Source organism: Petaurus breviceps, unplaced genomic scaffold, assembly GCF_028583685.1.
Source record: "Petaurus breviceps papuanus isolate PSGF00001 unplaced genomic scaffold, PetGlider_PUasm1.0 90692, whole genome shotgun sequence".
Classification (NCBI taxonomy): domain Eukaryota; kingdom Metazoa; phylum Chordata; class Mammalia; order Diprotodontia; family Petauridae; genus Petaurus; species Petaurus breviceps.
In genome coordinates this window covers 7,303,377-7,322,347 of record NW_027187313.1, presented here as the reverse complement: position 1 = coordinate 7,322,347, position 18,971 = coordinate 7,303,377, and the positions used below count along the sequence as shown (strand labels likewise).

The 18,971-nt window shown below is 37.2% G+C and overlaps 1 protein-coding gene across 5 annotated transcripts in view; it reads left to right on the top strand.

The window, feature by feature from the left end:
- RABGAP1L (RAB GTPase activating protein 1 like) overlaps positions 1–18,971 on the top strand; it is a 694,415-nt gene that overhangs the window by 94,595 nt on the left and 580,849 nt on the right. For all 5 annotated transcript variants that reach the window (XM_069065530.1, XM_069065529.1, XM_069065528.1 and 2 more), the window contains 3 exons: positions 2,650–2,807; positions 6,259–6,369; positions 18,067–18,133. In XM_069065530.1, the coding sequence (XP_068921631.1) occupies positions 2,650–2,807; positions 6,259–6,369; positions 18,067–18,133 (336 nt within the window). The remainder of the gene's footprint in view (positions 1–2,649; positions 2,808–6,258; positions 6,370–18,066; positions 18,134–18,971) is intronic.

Below are 18,971 nucleotides of genomic sequence, written 5' to 3'. Positions count from 1 at the left end.
TGAGGGAAGACAGCACATAAAAGGAGCTGAAAAGTGGGGAAGGGAGAAGGGAAGGCTGTTACTGCAGGATGTGGTGAAATCCTGCCACCAGTGAGGGGAACAAGCTGAGGAGGTAATAAGTAAGGGTCATTATTGATTTCATTTTTCAGAATGATGAGTTTTTGGAGATTATGAAGTCCAGGAGAGCAGCTAGGTGGGAAATGATGAGAATTCCCAGAGAGTCCTTCCAAAATGATAGAGGATCGTCATCCTCCTAGGGAGGAAGTCTCTAACGGTTAAATGACTTGCCGAGATTCATGTAGTATGGGTCAGAAGTAGGACTTGAACCCAGGTCTTCCTGGTTTTGAGGCTAGCTGTCTGAACTTTATGCCATGATACCTTAGTTTGATTTCTATTAAAAAGATGTGGAGAGCAGTTATCAAAGGGAAGGGGCTGGGGGGTGGGGCGGAGAGAGAGAGAAAGAGAGAGAGAGAGAGAGAATCTCTGATCCTTACATACTCCATTATGAGAGATGAGGAAAAACTGATGGTAGAGACTTCTTATTTCAAATTTGGCAGCTGTTGTTTTTATACCTGTCTGATTTTTGCATTCCTGGAGCCTACTTGCATTGAAATGGTTTGGTAAAATGGGAAGAGTTTGTTGCTTGAACAGTCAAAGATTGTTGAAGAAGAAAGTTAAAGGGATGTGTTTCTCACTATTTTATGTAATTGTGATGTATAGAACATTCGTAATTTGGAGAACGTTTATATCTGCTGTATTTTTCTTTTAGTCATTTTGGAAACAGTATATAACTTCATTTCCAAAAGTATATTGTATGGTACAGATTGTTAAAAGGAAGTCCATATACTCTTTTATTGTGCAGCACTTGTAGTTTGTGGTCAGGTGTCTCATGTAAAATTCTGTGTTTGAAGTAGGAATGTGCATGGATTAGTGTTTATTACATAGTTCTGAACTTTATTGTATGTGTCACACAGCGTTAGAGCTGGAGGGGACCTTAGAGTATCCATTTCCTAAATTTTTTTAATGAAGAAACTGAGGGTCAAAGAATTTATGACTTTCCCAAAGGGACAGTGAGGATACTGGCAAGGTAGGGATTGCCATGCCCCCAATTGTGGGCATCCTTCAAGCCTGGGTATGTTCTGACCCCTCTTGTTTTTCCTGTGTTCTCACTTGGTACCTCATCAGTGGTGGGTTATGGGTTCAGTTCAGTTTTTATCTATTTCAAAATGACTCAGAAATAAACAAGTATGTATATATTTGTTTCTATCTGTCTGTCTACTTAGTTGTCTGATTATATCTATCTAATTTCCCTAGTTTTTCTTCTGAACTCGTCTCTCATTTCCATCTGCCTGTTAGACCTTCTGAACTGGGTATCCTACATGCATCTCAGACTGAGTTGGTCTAAAACAGAACCTGTCTCTCCTCCCTCCTCAGAGCCGCCCTTTGCTGAAGTTCCTTACTGCTTCTGTGAGCACCACCAACCTTTTAGTCAGCCAGGTTCACACTGAGATTCTTATCCTTGACTGCTCCCTCTTTCGCACCTTGAATATCCAGTTTTACTGTGGCTCATGTATCTCGCCATCTCAGTCTTTGTCCTTACAATGTATCTTCTCCTTACCTCCACATTTTAGAATTTCTGATTTTCTTAAAAACCCAGCTCAGATGCCATCTTCTGCAGTAGGCCTGTACTGATCTCTGTCTGCTGGTCTTTCCAACCAAGGCTACCTTCTGTCTGCTTTGTATGTGTCCTGTATGCATGTGTTTTACATGCATGCATGTATGCACATACAAATATATGCATACATATATAGTCACAGTTCCCTTCTTGGTTCGAATGTAAACTCTTTGAAGGCAGCTACTGTGTTTTAGCTTTTCTTTGAATCCTTAGTGCTTAGCACAATGCGTGGCTTGTAAACGCTTGCTGACTGACTGGTTGGCTTGTGTTCTCATTGTCACTGGAATGGGCATTAGTGAATGATTTTTTCTAGTTACTTTTGTTTCTTGCATTTTTGCAGTCTTTAGCCAAGTGTTGATGTTTTCTAGAGAACAGCAGTTAATAGAATCAAAACTCGCTCTGAGCATGAGTGCTTCTCTATCTACTCCAAATTCACTCCAGCAATATTTATATTTATCAGCATCACTAATACCAATAATACTGACTAAGAGCAGTAGAAGAAAAGGGCATGGTGCAGATGGCTCTAGGCCCAACCCCTTTGGCCTTTGTGTTAAAAGTATCTGAGGAGAACAAGACCCTCTTGAAGAGGAAAGCAGGGGATTATTTGTTTTGAGTGATGGAGGTAGTGCAGGAGATTTCTGTTTCCTTCAGGATTGCTCAGTGTCCAAGTGAATGAAGACTCTGCCCATGGGCAGTTCAGTGGAGTATCTTGGTGTGCCTTTGGAGTTAGCCTAGAAAGGAACCCTTTATGTGAGATGGAGAGCATTTTGGTGATGATCCCATTTGATATTTTAATCCTATTTTCTACTAGTTCTTCCTAACACATCTGCTGAAATTGTACTTAATTTACCACATGTACACTTCTGACTTGGAGAAAAAGAAAAACAGGTGGATCTAATTATTGTATGGGGAGGGAGTAGAAAGTAGGTAAAACTTTTGTCTAACAATGGTTCTTCCTTTATTCTTTTGTTTAGGTCAGCAGAATTTTATACAGTTTTTGTACAGCATTTAAACGTTCTTCCAGGCAAGTGTCAGATGTAAAGGACTCTGTTGTCCCTACCCCAGACAGTGATGTATTTACCTTCAGTGTCTCCTTGGAGGTCAAAGAAGATGATGGAAAAGGAAACTTTAGGTAAGGCAGCTGGGAAATAGGACAATTACTTAAAATGGCATGGAAGGTTTTTGTGATTTGTTTCTTTCTGAGTTTAGTACACTTATCCTCTATGTCTTCATGTGAAATCCTCTTTTTAAGTCCCTTTTTGGGTCCTGTGTTCTACCTAAAACTTTCTCTGATCCCCCTAAACTGAAAATAATTTCCCCCTTTTCAAAATTCTTAAGAGTGCTCTGTTTTCCTCCTTTGAATATGTTTTCCCAGTATCACTCTAAATTTCCTAATGCTGAGCCTATGTTGTTCTCTGTTTTTACCCCTAGTGCCTAGGCTAGTCCTTTGTATATAGTAGATTCGCAATCAACATGATATTGGGTTGAATATGTATTTATCTTTTTTTGATCAGCTTTTACCCCCTTTTTTCTTCCTGTCTGAGTATCAAATGACCTTTTTGTGGGAACCTAGTTTCCTCCTTCCTAGTTAGTAGGGAAGCCATGAAAATTACATTTTATGTTTTGTAGTCTAATAACAATCATAATGATAACAATGATGGTGACATTACCTCACAAATGTGTTTATCAGTTACTGTGTGCCAAGCACTGTGCTTTATAATTATTATCTAATTTAATTCTCACAGCAGCCCTGAGAGGTAGGTGCTGTTATCAATTTACAGTTGAGGAAACCAAGGCAGACAGAGGTCAAGTGACTGGCTGAGGGTAAAACAACTCCTAAGTGCCCGAGGCAGGATTCGAATTCAGGTCTTCTTGACTCCAGGTCTGATACTCTATCCAATGCTCTACCATTGCCCCAACTGGAAGAATTTTCAGAAACATTAAAAGGGAGGATGGAACTAATCCCGAGGGTGATCTGTAGTTGGACTTTGCTGATTGTTGTCTGGTGATGTAATAGAGGAGGCGATGTCAGGGTGCGAGGCTGACAGCTGAGGGAGCAGCTTCTTGCTTGGTGTCTACAATGGAGCTTGTTTTTCAACATTTAAGAGGCTTACGGTATCTTGAGTCAAGAAGGTCAGTGGGTAGGTAACATAGATGAAGGGTGACAGTGATTAATTAGACATAAAGAATTATTGTAAAAAAAAAAAAAGGGATGGAGGAGTCTGGGTGTGTGAAAAAGTGACTTGCCTTCTGTCTTTTCCTTTTATAGGAGTGGAATAGATCTCCTTGTTCCAAGAAAATATACAGTGATTCTGTTGGGTAGCATTTTGTTTTATAGAACAAAATATTTATTGTGTTCTTGATGAGTGAATATGAGAACTGCCAGTGTTATTCTGTGAGGGAGCAGAAGAGAGAACCCAGTTCATAAGTATAGACTGTGTAGTTAATGAAGAACGGTAAGCTATGGAAGTCACTGCTCACCACATGGGGATTTAACTGCTGGCCTGCCAAATGTACTGCATTTGGTAAAGTTTTTACTATTTTTCTTTTGTTTTGAATTGGTTTCTTTCCTGAATCTCTGGATGCGTGTAGGGTAAAAAATCCTCATTTTATAGAGCATGTTGAAGTTTGTAAAGCATTTTCCTCACGTAACCCTGTAAGTTAGGCCATGCAAATAATGAATGCATCGAAAGTCTTCTTAGCTATTAAAGTGAAAAACTGTGCTAAGACTTTTGGGACACCATGTTTTACCCCATTTAGCTGATCAGAAAACTGAGGCTCTGAATAAGCGATTCCTCTGTACTCTACCCAGCCAGTGCCCAATGGGAATGAAACCCAATGAAACTCCTCTCTTCAAGTTCAGTGTGTTTTTGGTGACATTGCTTGCTCCTTCCAACTCAGGTTCAGTCTAGAATTTGACTACAGCTTAAGTTGACTCCTTCAGCCTCTTTTAGCTAAGGGATAAGTTACCAGAATATGTATACATATTCTTATCCTAAAGGCCAAAGATATTTAGGTTTCATTGCAACTGATTGAGGAACCTAAAGTCTTGGGCCCACTTAGGACAGGGGTTCCTTTTCTCAGGCTTTCCCTCCCTGCTGTTTCTCCCTTCCTCCCTTTCCTTCCTTTTCTCTCAGTCAGGTCAGTCAGTAAGCATTTATTAAATGCCTACTAGGTTTCCAGGCGCTGTGCTAACTTCTGGGGATACAAAAAAAGATAAAAGGCAGGTCTTGCCCTCGAGGAACTTACAGTCAAATGATGGAGACAAACAAACAGCTATGTGCAAACCACCCTTATACAGGATAAATGGAAAATAATCAACAGGGGGAAGGCACTAGAATGAGGCATTGGGAAAGGCTTCTTTCCTCCCTTTTCCCCAGTCACTCTTCTTTCCTTTTCTCCCGACTCTCTTTTCTCTCTCTGGTTTCCCTCTCTTGCCTTTTCTTTCCTCTCCATCCTCTCTCTCCCTTTTTCTCTCACTCATCTCCTGCCTCTTTCCCCCATGCGTCTCTTAGTGCAGCTGACATCCCCCTGCAGACTTCCTTCCTGCTTGCAAGTCTCTTCAAGTCCTCAGATCTTTTCTAGACAAAGGGCTACCTTGCCATACCTCCTTCTTCCTCTACTTGAGATGCTTCTTTTTGCAAAAACTTTGAGCCCTTTTTTGTGCTCCTTTTGAGACTTTTTTGCATTTTAGCCCAAGGCTGGAATCTAATAGCCTGTGGTTACATGCTATTTTTGGGGGGATTAATTTTACTTTAAAATGTAAAAATTCTGTCTGGTTTCCAAATTCAAAGCAAATTTGTCCAATTCTACTGTAAAGGATTATGTTGAATTGAAAGGTAGACTTTTGAAAATAAGTTTTATGGATTCTTTGATGATTGACTCAGAACACTGCTGATAGAAATGATGAACCTGTTACATTTCGTAAATTTTCTGTCAAGTTACATTTTGTTTCTGTTAGCATTCTGTTTCATATCATCTTTTCTTTAATGTGACTTATCTTTTCAGCTTGAGAACTATTTTCCCCTACTATATTAATTTGTCTTGGTTTTAAAAATGATGTCAGAAGGGGCGGCTAGGTGGTGCAGTGAATAAATAGAGCACAAACCCTGGAGTCAGGAGGACCTGAGTTTATAGTTGGCGTCAGACACTTAACACTTACTGGCTGTGTGACCTTGGGCAAGTCACTTGGCCCCAATTGCCCTGCCTTCCCTATTCCAAAAAGCGGAAAAAAAAAATGGTATCAGAGACTTGTTGACCAATTGTGTTGGGAGACTAAAGGCTAGATGATGAATGGCCTGGGCACTGCTCTGGCATCTTCAGAATATCAAAAGAACTCGAAGACCTCCAGCAGTCTCTCTATGAAGTAGTTAGAGCCATGGTAAGTGTGTGAGCTTTCTAAAGTCTAACTATAGAATCCATACTACTTAGGCTGTGTGTAGTGGGCTCTTGGTATGTTTTTAACAGATGTAATTATTATTGGCAAAACACATGGATTGATGTAGTTAAATTTTTAGAAGGTCATCCTCATGTATTGTATTTAAATGTGTTCTATTTTATTCCTATTGTTTTGTACATTTCAGTCCTGTGCCTAAGGACAGAGAGAAATTTTATTTCAAATTGAGACAAGGAATTGAAAAGAAGGTTGTGATCACAGTGCAACAACTGTCCAACAAGGAGCTAGCAATTGAGAGGTAAGTAATTGAGAGGTCCTTGAAAATCTAAAAACTGAAGATCTGGGATGGAAATGACCCAGATTGTTGTGCACACACACATGCATGCACAGTACACATGGATGTACAAATGTGCAAACATGTATATTATGCTTGTGTATCTATAGCTATGTACACATGCATGTACATCTATGTGCACATGTGTATGTGTGAACAAACACGTGAACTTAGTGGGTTGGGATGGTCAGGAGACCTGGTTTATAGCATCAGCTCTACCAATAACTGTCCTTTAGCAAATCACCTGGTTCAGCACTTTAATTTATCCATTTATAAATTGTTCCATCTTAACTAGAGATAATTTGAACACCTAATGTTTTGGGCAAATCAAAAAGATATATTCCATTATACTCATAGATAGCATTAGTATTGCTGTTGCAACTTAGTCCTGTTTTAAAATGAGTAAAAGTAATAATATTTGAATAGAAATAGGTCACTGAAGTGAGTTTTTTAATTTAACTTTTAGACATCCTTAATTCTTTTTTTTTTTTAATAAAGCAATTGGGGTTAAGTAACTTGCTCAAAGTTACATGGGACATCCTTTTCAGTTTTAAAATGGTCCAGCAGGTGGCAGTCTTGTCAAGTAAATTCTTAAAATTCATCCTCTGTTAATCAAACAGACTTGTGAGAGAAGAATAATTGGAGTGTGTTTATGTGGTGCTATATGGTTGCAGTATTTTTATTTACATCATATTATTTTATCTTCACAGCAACATTGTGAAATAAGTCCTAGGAATGTTACAGTCTCTGCTTTACTGATGAGTACATTGAGAAGTTAAGTGATTCTCCAAGGTTATAGAGTTTATAAGTGATGGAAAAAGACTTGAACTTTTCTGCTGCATTATTCTGTACTGGACTGTTCAAGAACAGCTGGGAGGAAAGAATAACCTCAGAGGACCCTAAAAGTCATTTTCTTATAACTACTTAAAGTGAAAACGACAGTGCATTTTCCTGAGGGCCTGTATTTCTTTATTTGTAGATCAAGCATTAGTGCTAAGAAGGAGGGATAAGAAAGTTGAATAGAAGTTTATTTATGGCTAGATTTTTTTGTTTGCACAACAGTATGGAAAAAAACCACCTTTCCCTATTATCCAGTTGACACATGTGTACTTAAAGCTAGATGTGTGTATGGAGGCAAATCTTATGTATACATATAGCTAAACCCCTTGAAAGCATAGACTGGGTGTCTTCAGCACCTAACAGGGCATGCCTTACTATCGATCACACTTAATGAATGCTGAGAGAGAGAGAGAACACATACTAATAGTATATATATACCCATATGTATACACATACCTTTGTATATACAAACATGTATACTTACTTATCTCTGTCTCTGTATTTGTATACACACATGTATATGTATGTCTGTTCATACATCTTTACAGCATATAACACTATGTTCTTCAAAAAGTTATTTATAAAACTAATACATTCAGAATGCAAAATTATTCCTGATTTAATGAATATTTAACTGCTTAGTCTGAACTCTGAATCATGACAGAATTGCTAACAGTAACAGTGGGTGGCGGGGTTTGCTCCCTGTACTTTTTTTGTAGGGACAGTTTTACAATTGAGTTTCATAACTGGTTTAAAGCCTACCTGCACAACTGATTCTGTTTTCCTAAATTTTCACCCTCTAGGTTTTATTTTTTGATTCAAATATAGTTTTCTTTTTAGTAGATAGCTCTATTTTCTTTTTCCTTTTCAGTTTATATCTCTTCTCATAATAGCTAATAATAATTAGCAATATAGTGTTTACAAGTACTGTGCTAAATGCTTTATCAAAATTATCTCATTTTACCCTCACAACAACCCTGAGGGGTGGGTGCTATTATTTTTATTCCATTTTACAGTTGAGGAAATTGAGGGTAGCAGAGATTAAGTGACTTGCCCAAGGTCATAAAGCTTGTAAGTACCAGGTACATTCCTCTACCCATGGTGCCATCTAGGTGCCTCCTGCTTTTGTCTTTCTTTTGACCCTCTCCCTGCCCATTAATTTCTCCTTTAAAAGGACAATTAGGAAAAAATAATGGGCAATAGAAGCTAAGTATATAAATTTTAGAGTTGTTAGTCATATCGCTTTATTGATTTCTTTGGACATTTGTGGATTATGTGGAATCTCAGGAAAGTTCCTTCCTTTTTATCTTCTGTGACCCCACCAGGTGTGATGACAGGGTTTTTCTTTGTGTTACTCAGAATTTCACCTTCTTTCCACAAGTATTGATTTACAAATGTTTCCATTCAAATGAACAGATTACTTTCATTGCTCTGCCAATTAACTTTCATTTGGGAAAGCCACATTTTGGCTTTCTATGAAGTTGACAGCATATAGAGAATGTTGATATTTCTCCTTTCTCAACCTTCTTGAGAAAAAGTTGAGAATAAAAATCTTCTTCCTGTATATATTTGGCACAAAATCTACTTAGATTTTGGAGATGGCTAAAACTTTAAGGAGTGTGAGAAATTGCAGCCTGGAAGGTAATGTGTGAATTTTGTACAAAAAATAGCAGTAATTATGGATTGCATGAAAACACGAAAGATGATACCTTTCTTTATGCAGCTAGTTCAGTAAAATATTAATAGTTAGCATTTGCATAGTACTTTAAGATTTGCAAGACTCTTTATGAATCTTTCTAATAACCCTGGGAAGTAGGTAGTATTGTTATCCTCCTTTGGTGGATAAGGAAACTGAGGCAAATAGAAGTTAAATGACTTGGCAAGGGTCATACAGCTAATAAGTGTCTGAGGCAGGTTTTAAACTCAGGTCTTACTGACTTCAGGTGCAGTGCTCTGTCCTGTGCTTTACAAATATATAGATTTTATCATATGTAATGAACCGGGCTAAAGTATTCAAAATATAGCTTTTTTAAAGCTACAAATAGAGGGCAATTAGGTGGCATAGTGAACAGACTGCTGGGCCTGGAGTTTGGAGGACTCATCTTCCTGAGTTCAAATCTGGCCCCAGACATACTTACTAGCTGTGTGACCCTAAGCATGTCACTTAACTGTTTATCTCAGTTTCCTCATCTGTAAAATGAGCCAGAGAAGGAAATGGTATACCACTTTAGTATCTTTGCCAAAAAAAGCTCTGAAGAGTCAGACAAAACTGAAACACAACTGAATAACACCTATAGTTATATATATATATATAGATATATCTATATAGCTATCTTTTTTTTTTTCGTTTTGGAGTGGGGAAGGTAGGGCAGTTGGGGTGAAGTGACTTGCCCAAGTTCACATGGCTAGTTTTTGTGTTAAGTGTCTGAGGCTGGATTTGAACTCAGGTCCTCTGGACTCCAGGCACTGCGCCACCTAGCCGCCCCTTTGTATATATCTTTGTGTATAGATTTATATATAGTTTTCATTATAGTTGGTTAAAATACGTGGAAATTCGATGCAGAAGTAAATATTTTTATATATTTATCAATAATAAGTAAATATTTATTACATCACTACTGTGTGCTAGAGACTATGCTGAGAATTGGAAATACAGAGAGAAAAGGGAAGCAGTCCTTGTCCCCGAGGAGCTTACCATGTACATATATGTGGACTCACAAGATCCATAGTCAGGAAGCACTGATTAAGGGCTTACTCTGTGCAAGGCATAACGCTAACCTCTGAGGACCCAAAGACAAAAACAAGGTGTCTGCCGTCAAGGAGTACGTTCTGATGGGGCAGACAGCACGAAAACGCTCACATGTGTCAGAGTTGTTGGTTGGTTGCTGTCCTTCATTCTTGAAGAGGACCAAAGTGACATCGCCATGGAGACTGAGACCTTTTGAGGAGAGAGTTTTGATCTGAACTCATTCTTGAAGGAAGCCAAGAAGGTGAGGGTGAAGAAGGAAAACGTTGCAGGCATGAAGGATCACCAGTGAAAAGACAGAGTCAGGAGATGCAGCATGGTCTTTGAGGTGCCTCAAGAAGGCCATTGGTGTTGGGGAATCAAGCATAAGAAGACCCAGAAATCAGTCAAAAGAAAATTTGGCAATGAAGGTTCTCCCAGCAGGGAGACCAGAGGAAGCCTCCTTCAGACAGTGACACCAGAGCTAATTCTTAAAGGAAGCTGGGAATTCTAAGAGTTGGAGGTGAAGAAGGAGCAAATCATAGGGGATTAAAGTGGCACACATCCATTAGCAGGTCAGCCTAGGCAGCTGACTGGTAGAATATGTTGAGGTAAGTAATGTGTTAGGAGCCTGGAGAGGTAGGAAGGGCCCGATTAGGAAAAGCTTTACATGCCAAAGTAGAGTTGGTCCTAGGGATAATAGGGAGTCACTGGTGTTTACTGAGGAGGGGAAATGACATGGTCAGATTTACACTTTGGGAATGCCACTTTGGTGGCCCCGTGAAGAATAGATTGGAATAAACCAATAGACTGAAGGCAAGAGAGATCTAATAGAAGGCTATTCCCTCAGCATCCAGGTGAGAGGAGATAGCAACCTGAATGAGGGTGGTAGTGGATGGAGAAAAGAGAGAAGTATGCAAGAGATAATGTGGAGGTAGAAATGACGGGATTTGGAGCCATTTGAGTTGCGTGAGTAAGGAATTGAGGATATGTATGCATCCTGTTGGTGACAAGTTGTTTTATCCCCTCTAAGGAAAAGGAGACTTTTCAGTTGAAATGGAATCACATTTTCCTACTGCCTGGCACATAGTAGGTGCTGAATAATTATTGATTTATGATTGTCTAGTAGAGAACAAGTCATTAGTTAAAATACTAACATTTTTATGTCATAATTCCTGAGACCTTTCCAACCTAAAAGTATCAGGATCAACTCGGACCACATGACAGTGGACTTAGAGAACCCTGTTTGCTTGTCAGCTTTCATATTCAGTAGCTGTGTGACTCACAAAATGTGGCTTAACCTTTGTAAAACTTTAATTTTCTCATCTAAATATGATAATAATGCTTATTTGCAATATTAACCACATAGAATTGTGAACAAAGAATTTGTAAATTGTAAAATACCATATAAAGTTCAACTATTACTTAGATAATTTGATACAATAGGAAGGCCACTGTTTCCACAGTTTGATAATCTGTATTCAGATCCCACTTCTACTTATTTCTTTTGTGTTATTTGGCAAGCACTCACCACTCTGAGCTACACCTTCTTGTCTATAAAATGGACTATAAAGTGGACTAGATGGCCTCTACAGTGCCTTTCAATGCTAGGTATGGTGGTAAAAGTATTAGCTTATGTGTGCTTCTTGAGCAGTGTAGAATGAGTCATCCAGAATGTAACTGAGCCATTCTTAATTTCTTGTCTGGGCTTTTCCCACCTATTATGCTTCATGGAGGTCAATAGTGAGGATGAAGAACAGGATCATGGGCAGTAAATATCTAATGGAGTTTTTCAGTTATTACATGTATGCTTTGTCAGGAGTATAATGCCTTGTATCTTAAATTTAGAAGGGGCATCTTTTTGGAGAAGAAGAGGCTTATTTTTATTTAAATTCAGACCACTACCAGTAGGAGCCTGATGTGCACCCTGTCAGACAGGTGTATGTAGGATCACTGTGTCATAGTGATTTTTAGCTTTCTAGTTGCTGTGTGGCCAGGGTGGATGGAGCATTTCCTTTGGAGCCAGGATGACAGAGATTTAAATCCTCCTTCTGTAACAGAATGATTATGTTCATCTGGGCGTTTAGCCTCTCTGGACACCTATGCAGTTCTGGAATAGTATCACATTGCCATTGATAGAATGAGTTTCCTTCCAGGGAGGTTCCTACCCCAGTGAAAGTGTAGATCTAGACCAACTAGTATTCTAGTTAGTACTGAGGCACTTATTCACAGCAACTAGAAAGAAAGGAGAATTTCTGTTGAGTTCCATGATATTAATATGTGCCTTTTAGGTGACTTAAACAATTGGTAAAATAGGGATTATATGTGTATAAAAATATGAAGATGACCCAGAAAAATACAACTTAGAGTTATAAGGTACTGAGTGACTAGGAAATGAGTGATGTAGGTACATACTAGACAATTTATTGTAAAAGAATTAAAAAATATTCTGTTTTAGCCTTTGCTGAATACTTTAGAAGAAATGTGCTTGCCTCCTGCTCCAATAATCAGCTGTCCTTAAATTCTTGTTTACTGCCTGCTGGCTTATAGCAAAAATCTCATTATAAAGAATTAGCAATACTGAGTATCTTTTGTTGGGTGAATGATTGAAAGACATGTTTCCTGGCGTTATTTTCCTGAAGAAAATGATCTAATATGGCCAGTAAAAGAATTTGTTTTGCTTGGCTATACATATTAGTTATAAGGAATTTATTTTTCTTTTTTCTCTCTAGTGGGGTAGGGGTGGAAAGGATAAAAAATAGATTTCATTTAATTAAAAAAAGTTAAAAAATGGAAACACTGGAGAATTTGATTTCTGTTGTTTTATTTATTTTCTTTTGATATAGAGCAAATAAATTTATCAATACTTTCAATGCCACAAATTTTTAAGAATCATAATGGAATAATGAGACAGCTTGGACTATTGATTGCTTCATAGGTTGATTATATTTGATTTAATAAATTCTAACTAGCTCTTGCTGAATGTATCCAATGGCTATTCAGTGATTCAGTGGCTCATTTGTCTTATAGGCTTAATGTATATGTATATTTTTCTTGATCTATAGTATTATGTTATAAAAATTGGAGGCCCATATTAATTCTCCAGTTATTATTCAATATTCAAAAGTATTTCCTATAATTTCCCAAAAGTGACCTTCTTGTGCATCTTCAGGCTCTTTTACTCTAATCTATGAGAAGGAGGTTCCTTTTTCCTTTGCCAGACTTATTAACTCTTCTCTTTATAGCTTGGATACTGTTTCTTCTTTTGTCCTTTGGGATTGTGCCCCGATAAGGAATTTTTGCCTCTTACTCATGTTTTTTCTTTTCTTTTTTGGGGGTAGGGGGGTGGTAGTGGTGGTACTGGCTCCTTCCATGATGCCTTCAGAGATTCCTAGATTTCCCTCCTTAAAACAACCTTCTCTTGACTCATGTTATTACCCCAAATCTCTACTCCATCTCACTGCCGAACTCTACTGGTTCACTACTGATCCATTCTCAACTCTTACAGAAACTAATCTTTTCAAGATTTCCAATTATTTTTCAACTGCTAAATTCAGTGTTTTTTTCTCACTTCATCTTTCTTGGCTTCTCTGGGATTTTTTGAACTATGGATCATCACTTCTTGCCCAAAAGTGCAACAGTAGAGCCAGAATAGAAATGAAATCATTTGATCACTACTTCTTACTGGTTTTTTTTTTTTTTTGCTACTATAGCACCTGCCCACTATCCTTTAGAAATGTTGTTTAAACCCTTTTTTGTCATCTCTCCTCCCTTCTTGCTGTAACCCTTTTTCTTGGTGAACTTATCTGATTTCTTGTGATTAATTATCACACAAACCATATGACTCTCAAAAATGTATATCTTCCAGTAATCAGTTTCTTGAATTCCTCTCTTACATCACCAAATGCTTGCTGAACATATCTACCCAGATGGCCCAACAGCATCCCACACTCAAGATAGAGGTAGGAAACAGAATTTCAAATAATAAGGAGGTTCCAATGGATTGGAAGTTTAGTAAGAATTAATATTGTTACATGATTACCAACAAAACTAATAATGTTACGCTACATTGATAGCTTTGTGGTAATCCAGAAGAATTCTACTGGATGCAGTCCTTGTCAAGTACCATCTTGTGTATTTTTTCCTGCTTCTTCATATTTTAGGAAGGATCTAATTAAACTTGAGCAGTACTAGTAGAGGGCAAAATGAGTGCTGAGGAGACTCCATATGTACCCCACAGAAAGGTAGGGAGCGTTAGACTAGAGAGAAGATTTTTTTGGGGCCAAATTAGTATCTTCAATGCTTTGAAGAGCTAATATGTGAGAGTGATTAGATTATTTTTGTACTTTGCTCAGAGGGCCAGTGAGTATGAGTTATAGGAGGCAGATTTCAGCTCAGTATAAGGAAACATTTCCTACTAGTTAGAATTATCCAAAAATGAATTTAGTAGCATCCAATCACTGGAGCTTTTAGGCTATGGTTCAATGGTCACTTTATAAAGGGAGATGGTTGAGGGACTAATCTTTGAGGAAGGGGTTAAACAAGGCTACTTAAACTTTTTTTCATACTCTTGACTCCTTCAGCACTTCTTAAACTGAGGGTCACTAAGATAATCTTTGAGGTCTCTTTGAAATTTCAAGCTCTCGTGAAACTGATAGTTTTTTGGTCTTCCATTTGGCTAATAATGTTTTAGTGTTAGCTAAAATGGCAGCTGATTCACTTACGTGGAGTAAACTAACCTCACATTAAATCCTACTTTCATTTTAGGAAGATCAAGTAGGTAGTTGGATCAAAAAATTCACTATAAGGGATGTTTTTATTTTTGTGACTGAACTTGAAATTTTCACTTATAATTTAAATATTAATGGGCTTGTTTTTGATTTCAAGTACCATTTAGTAGTATGTACCTACATTTTCCTCCTTGGGTTATTTTTTCAACCATTTATCATTTAAATTCATACTTAAAGGATTTTTCTATTATTTTTCCATAGCTCTATAGAATCATTTATCCTTTTGTTAAAATATGATCAAAGATTTATACATGCCTGAATTTATTTTTATATAGGATTGTGCTTCTAAGATGTCTATATTATTTCTCCCACAGATGTTATCCTTTGATATTAAAATACAGGTTTGTCTTGAGAAATGAATGCAGAAAATTGACATTTAGTTACTCCTCATTTATCATCTAAGAATTCTTATTCAGTAACCATATCCTTTTTTCTATAGTTTATATTGGTTTCAGGTAGTGTATATTTGATTTGTGAGGTCCTGTGAGTCCTTGTTTTGTTTTTGAAAAGGTCTTTTCTTCTTGGCTTATTAGTCCATTAGTATGGCCTAATCATTGGAAGAGCTATTCCTGATGACGTAAAGAGTGAATAGTTGTAATGCATCCCTCCATGGTTTTGCTATAGGGGAACATACATCTGGCCAGAAAGATGGTTATATTTTGTGTGATTTCTATTTTATATCCTGAACTTGAGATTTGTGTATTATTCTTTGTGTGAAATTAGAGTAATAGTAATTTTTCTGGATCAGAAATATACAGATAATATTTTTTGGCAGGTGATATACAATAAGTCTGGTTGAGGGTTATTTCTTGCTTTAGAAGAGGCTACACAATACATTAAAAATTTCTTGTTTGTGGACTTTTTATTAACTTTCGAAGTTAAGATTAACATCACCAAAGATTTAGGCTAGTTATAAATCACGTAAGAAATACATTTTATGAACAGCTTATTTCATTCCCCCCTCCCTCCCTTTCAAATTAGTTAGCAAATACCAAGGAAATTTTGGCATGTTAGGCATGTTTGGCATGTTAGCCAGAATATAGCTATTTAAAAAAATAGCTATTCTAGTCATATTAAAAAAAGATAGAACTAGGAGGACTTAAGGGAAGAGATCTGGAAAAAGAGAAAGTTAGTGAAAAATCAACCAGCCAGCAAAGAAACATACATGCTTACTATGTGTTAGGTACTGGAGATACAGAGATAAAACTGAAACCTTGTCAACAAAAGTGGAACCAAAATGAATTTTTTTTGGTGGTAGGAGGAGTTTGCAGCTAGGGAGATGGGGGGGAGGGGTTCATATAAGAGGTGATGTTTAAGCTAAATTTTGGAGTTAACTGGGAATTTTCAGAGGCAGAAGTGAGAAAGGGCTATTTCCCTGGAATTGAGAGACTGACAATGCAAAGACATGGAAATGACAGAGTGCCATGTTTGAGAAATTGCATGGAGGCCTATTGTACTGGGTCTGAAGAGGAAAAATATTCAATAAGACTGGAAAAATAGGTTGGGGACAAGTTAAGAAGGATGTTAAATGCTAAATGGGAGAATTCCTATTTGATTCTAGCCCTAGTAGGGATCCATTGGAATTTGAGTGTATCTGCTATGTACCCTTCACTGTGCTATGTCCTGGGGACACCAGGATGAAATAGGATATAGTCTGTGACCTCAAGGAATTTAGAATTTAGTTAGGGGGAGGTGATAAATATTAAAGAAGTTGAAATATAAGTTGTAATAGATTGTCAAGTGAGATTTCATACGGAATGGTTTGAGAGATTTGGTGAGGGTGGGGGATTAGTAAAAGTTTCATTGTGGAGGTAGTACTTGAATTGGGCCTTGAAGGAGAGTACAGATTTTAATAGGCAGAAGTGTGGGTGGAAACTATTTCAGGGAAGGAAAATGATGGGCAGAAAACCATGAGAGGTAGAAAGGTCAGGACAAAATACCCTGAAATAGGGTAGAGGTTGTATGACTAGAGAGAAGGTGATGGATGTGAGTGATTTTGTGGAGGCAGGATCAGTGGAAGCTTCTGGAACAGAGGAATGACATGGGAACACCCTGACTTTTAGGAGTATTACTTTGACAGCTCTGTGGTGTATCACGGAGAGCTGGAACTGAAGGAGGGGAGGGAGCCATTTTGCAGCTATTTCAGTCCAGTTGAGAGGTGATGATTACTGGCTTAGAATAGGGTGGTTATGGTGTGAGTAGAGAAAAGTATGGTCATATGAGGTGTTGAAGACATAGAATCAACAAGACTTGGCAAGATTTTCTATGGGGGTGGTAATGAGAGAGTGGTAATTGTCACAGATAAATCCCAGGTGGCAAATCTGGGTGTCTGATGAAAGAAGGTGGTGATCTCAACGGAAGTAAGAAAGTTAGAAAGGAGGAGGTGTGGCGTTAGGGGCAGTCACTCCTAAAGGTAGCGAGTTCTGTGTTGTCTGTATTTTAGTCCACTCTGCTCCTGACTCATTCTGTGACATTAGTTATATCCTTATTTATGACTTAGTTTCCTGGACTATAAGATGAAGGTGATTGGACTAGGTTATCTCCAGATCTCTTTCAGCTCTAATATGTGCTGATTCTATGTAGTTAACAGGCTTACTGACTTTTTTGAGGGGAGTGGGGTGTCAGAGTTAGTATCTTGGATCTAACTCTTGGTTAGATACTTGGAAGGATTATTTCAATCCTATGGACTCCTTATAACGTATCCTAGTTTGAAGGAGGAAATCACAGAATCTTGGGAAATAAAAGAGACATCAGATGTTATCTAGTATAAATCCTAACTAAACCTTGAATCTGTTCTTAAAGATAACCAATAATTAATCCCTATTTACTTAAGACCAATGTATTGGGAAACTGTAATTATGGTTTTTATCCTCAAAATCTCCCTTGACAAATTAATTAGGTTAGTGATTCTTGACCTAGATATTAAGAATAGCCTACTTTATTCAAGTACAATCTCTTATTTGAAAATTAATACCATAACCATTATTCTCTCCCCTTTTGATCAGCACTTAATTTGAAGACCATTTCTAGGATGCCCTATTGTAAATGCTCACACTGTTGTTAATTTTTTAATGGAAAATGACAGGCTGGTCATTTGATGTTACCATTTCCATGTTATATTATGCAACTTAATGTAGTGTTGTAGAAAATTTTAGTTTATATATGATAAAACGTGAATAACCATTTATGGGAATTGAGGTACTCAGATGGGAGAATAATTGTACAAATAGATTTTCTGCCTGCTGGGCTAAAACCTTTGATTCAATGGTTTATTATTTATTAATTTTTTTTCTTTAATATTTTCAGATGTTTTGGAATGTTACTAAGCCCAGGTCGAAACGTGAAGAACAGTGACATGCATTTACTGGATATGGTAATGATCGTCTTAAGCAACTTTAATCAAGTGTAGATCATAGTTATTTTTTCATGATGTCAGATGCCTCTGTTGAGATACGTGTCATAATTTCTTAAGGAACTATTTTCTAGTCCACACTTGTACTTACTAAGGTCTTTTGGAAACTTGAACCTGAAATTACTGAAAAAGGTGGGAAATAGGTAAATTCCTACAGAAAGAATTACGTGGAAGGTGAAAGCCCATAAAGGTTAGTGTTTTAACAGATCCTCCTTTATTTATCTGTTCTTAAGATTCTTGGGAAAATGTCTTTTCTTTGATGAGCTAAGAACAGTAAGGTTATTAAAATAGCAGGCATCTCCAGAGAGACTATATATTTCCTTTCATTTATTTTAGTATAGTATTATTAATTTGAATATTAAGATTGACCTTTCTTTTAAAGAATTTTTCTACCACCTTTTCGATGACCTTAGAAAAATATATTGCCTTTAGGCATGGTATTTAAAAGAAATCTTTAAAAACCAACATGAATTTGTGAAAATTGGTGTTTGTCACAGCAGCTACAAGTCATCAGTCAGAGTCTTAGCTAATGACCAGAAGTACCAGTTATTACTAGCACTAATGGTGAAGTCAGGCATAAATTTTCTAAGTCCTAGAGGAAGAAGTCAATCTTATGGTTGGTATTAGATTTTTTTGATCAATATATTTTCTTGACCATTGTTTATATTCTGCATGTATTCTAAAATTTCTCCTCTAAAATAGTGTATGTGTTGATTTAATTTTGGTTGTATTCCTCTGAATTTCTTAAGAATCAGTTTTTTTTAGAATAAATCAAGAAAAGCTTCCTATGAATTTCCCT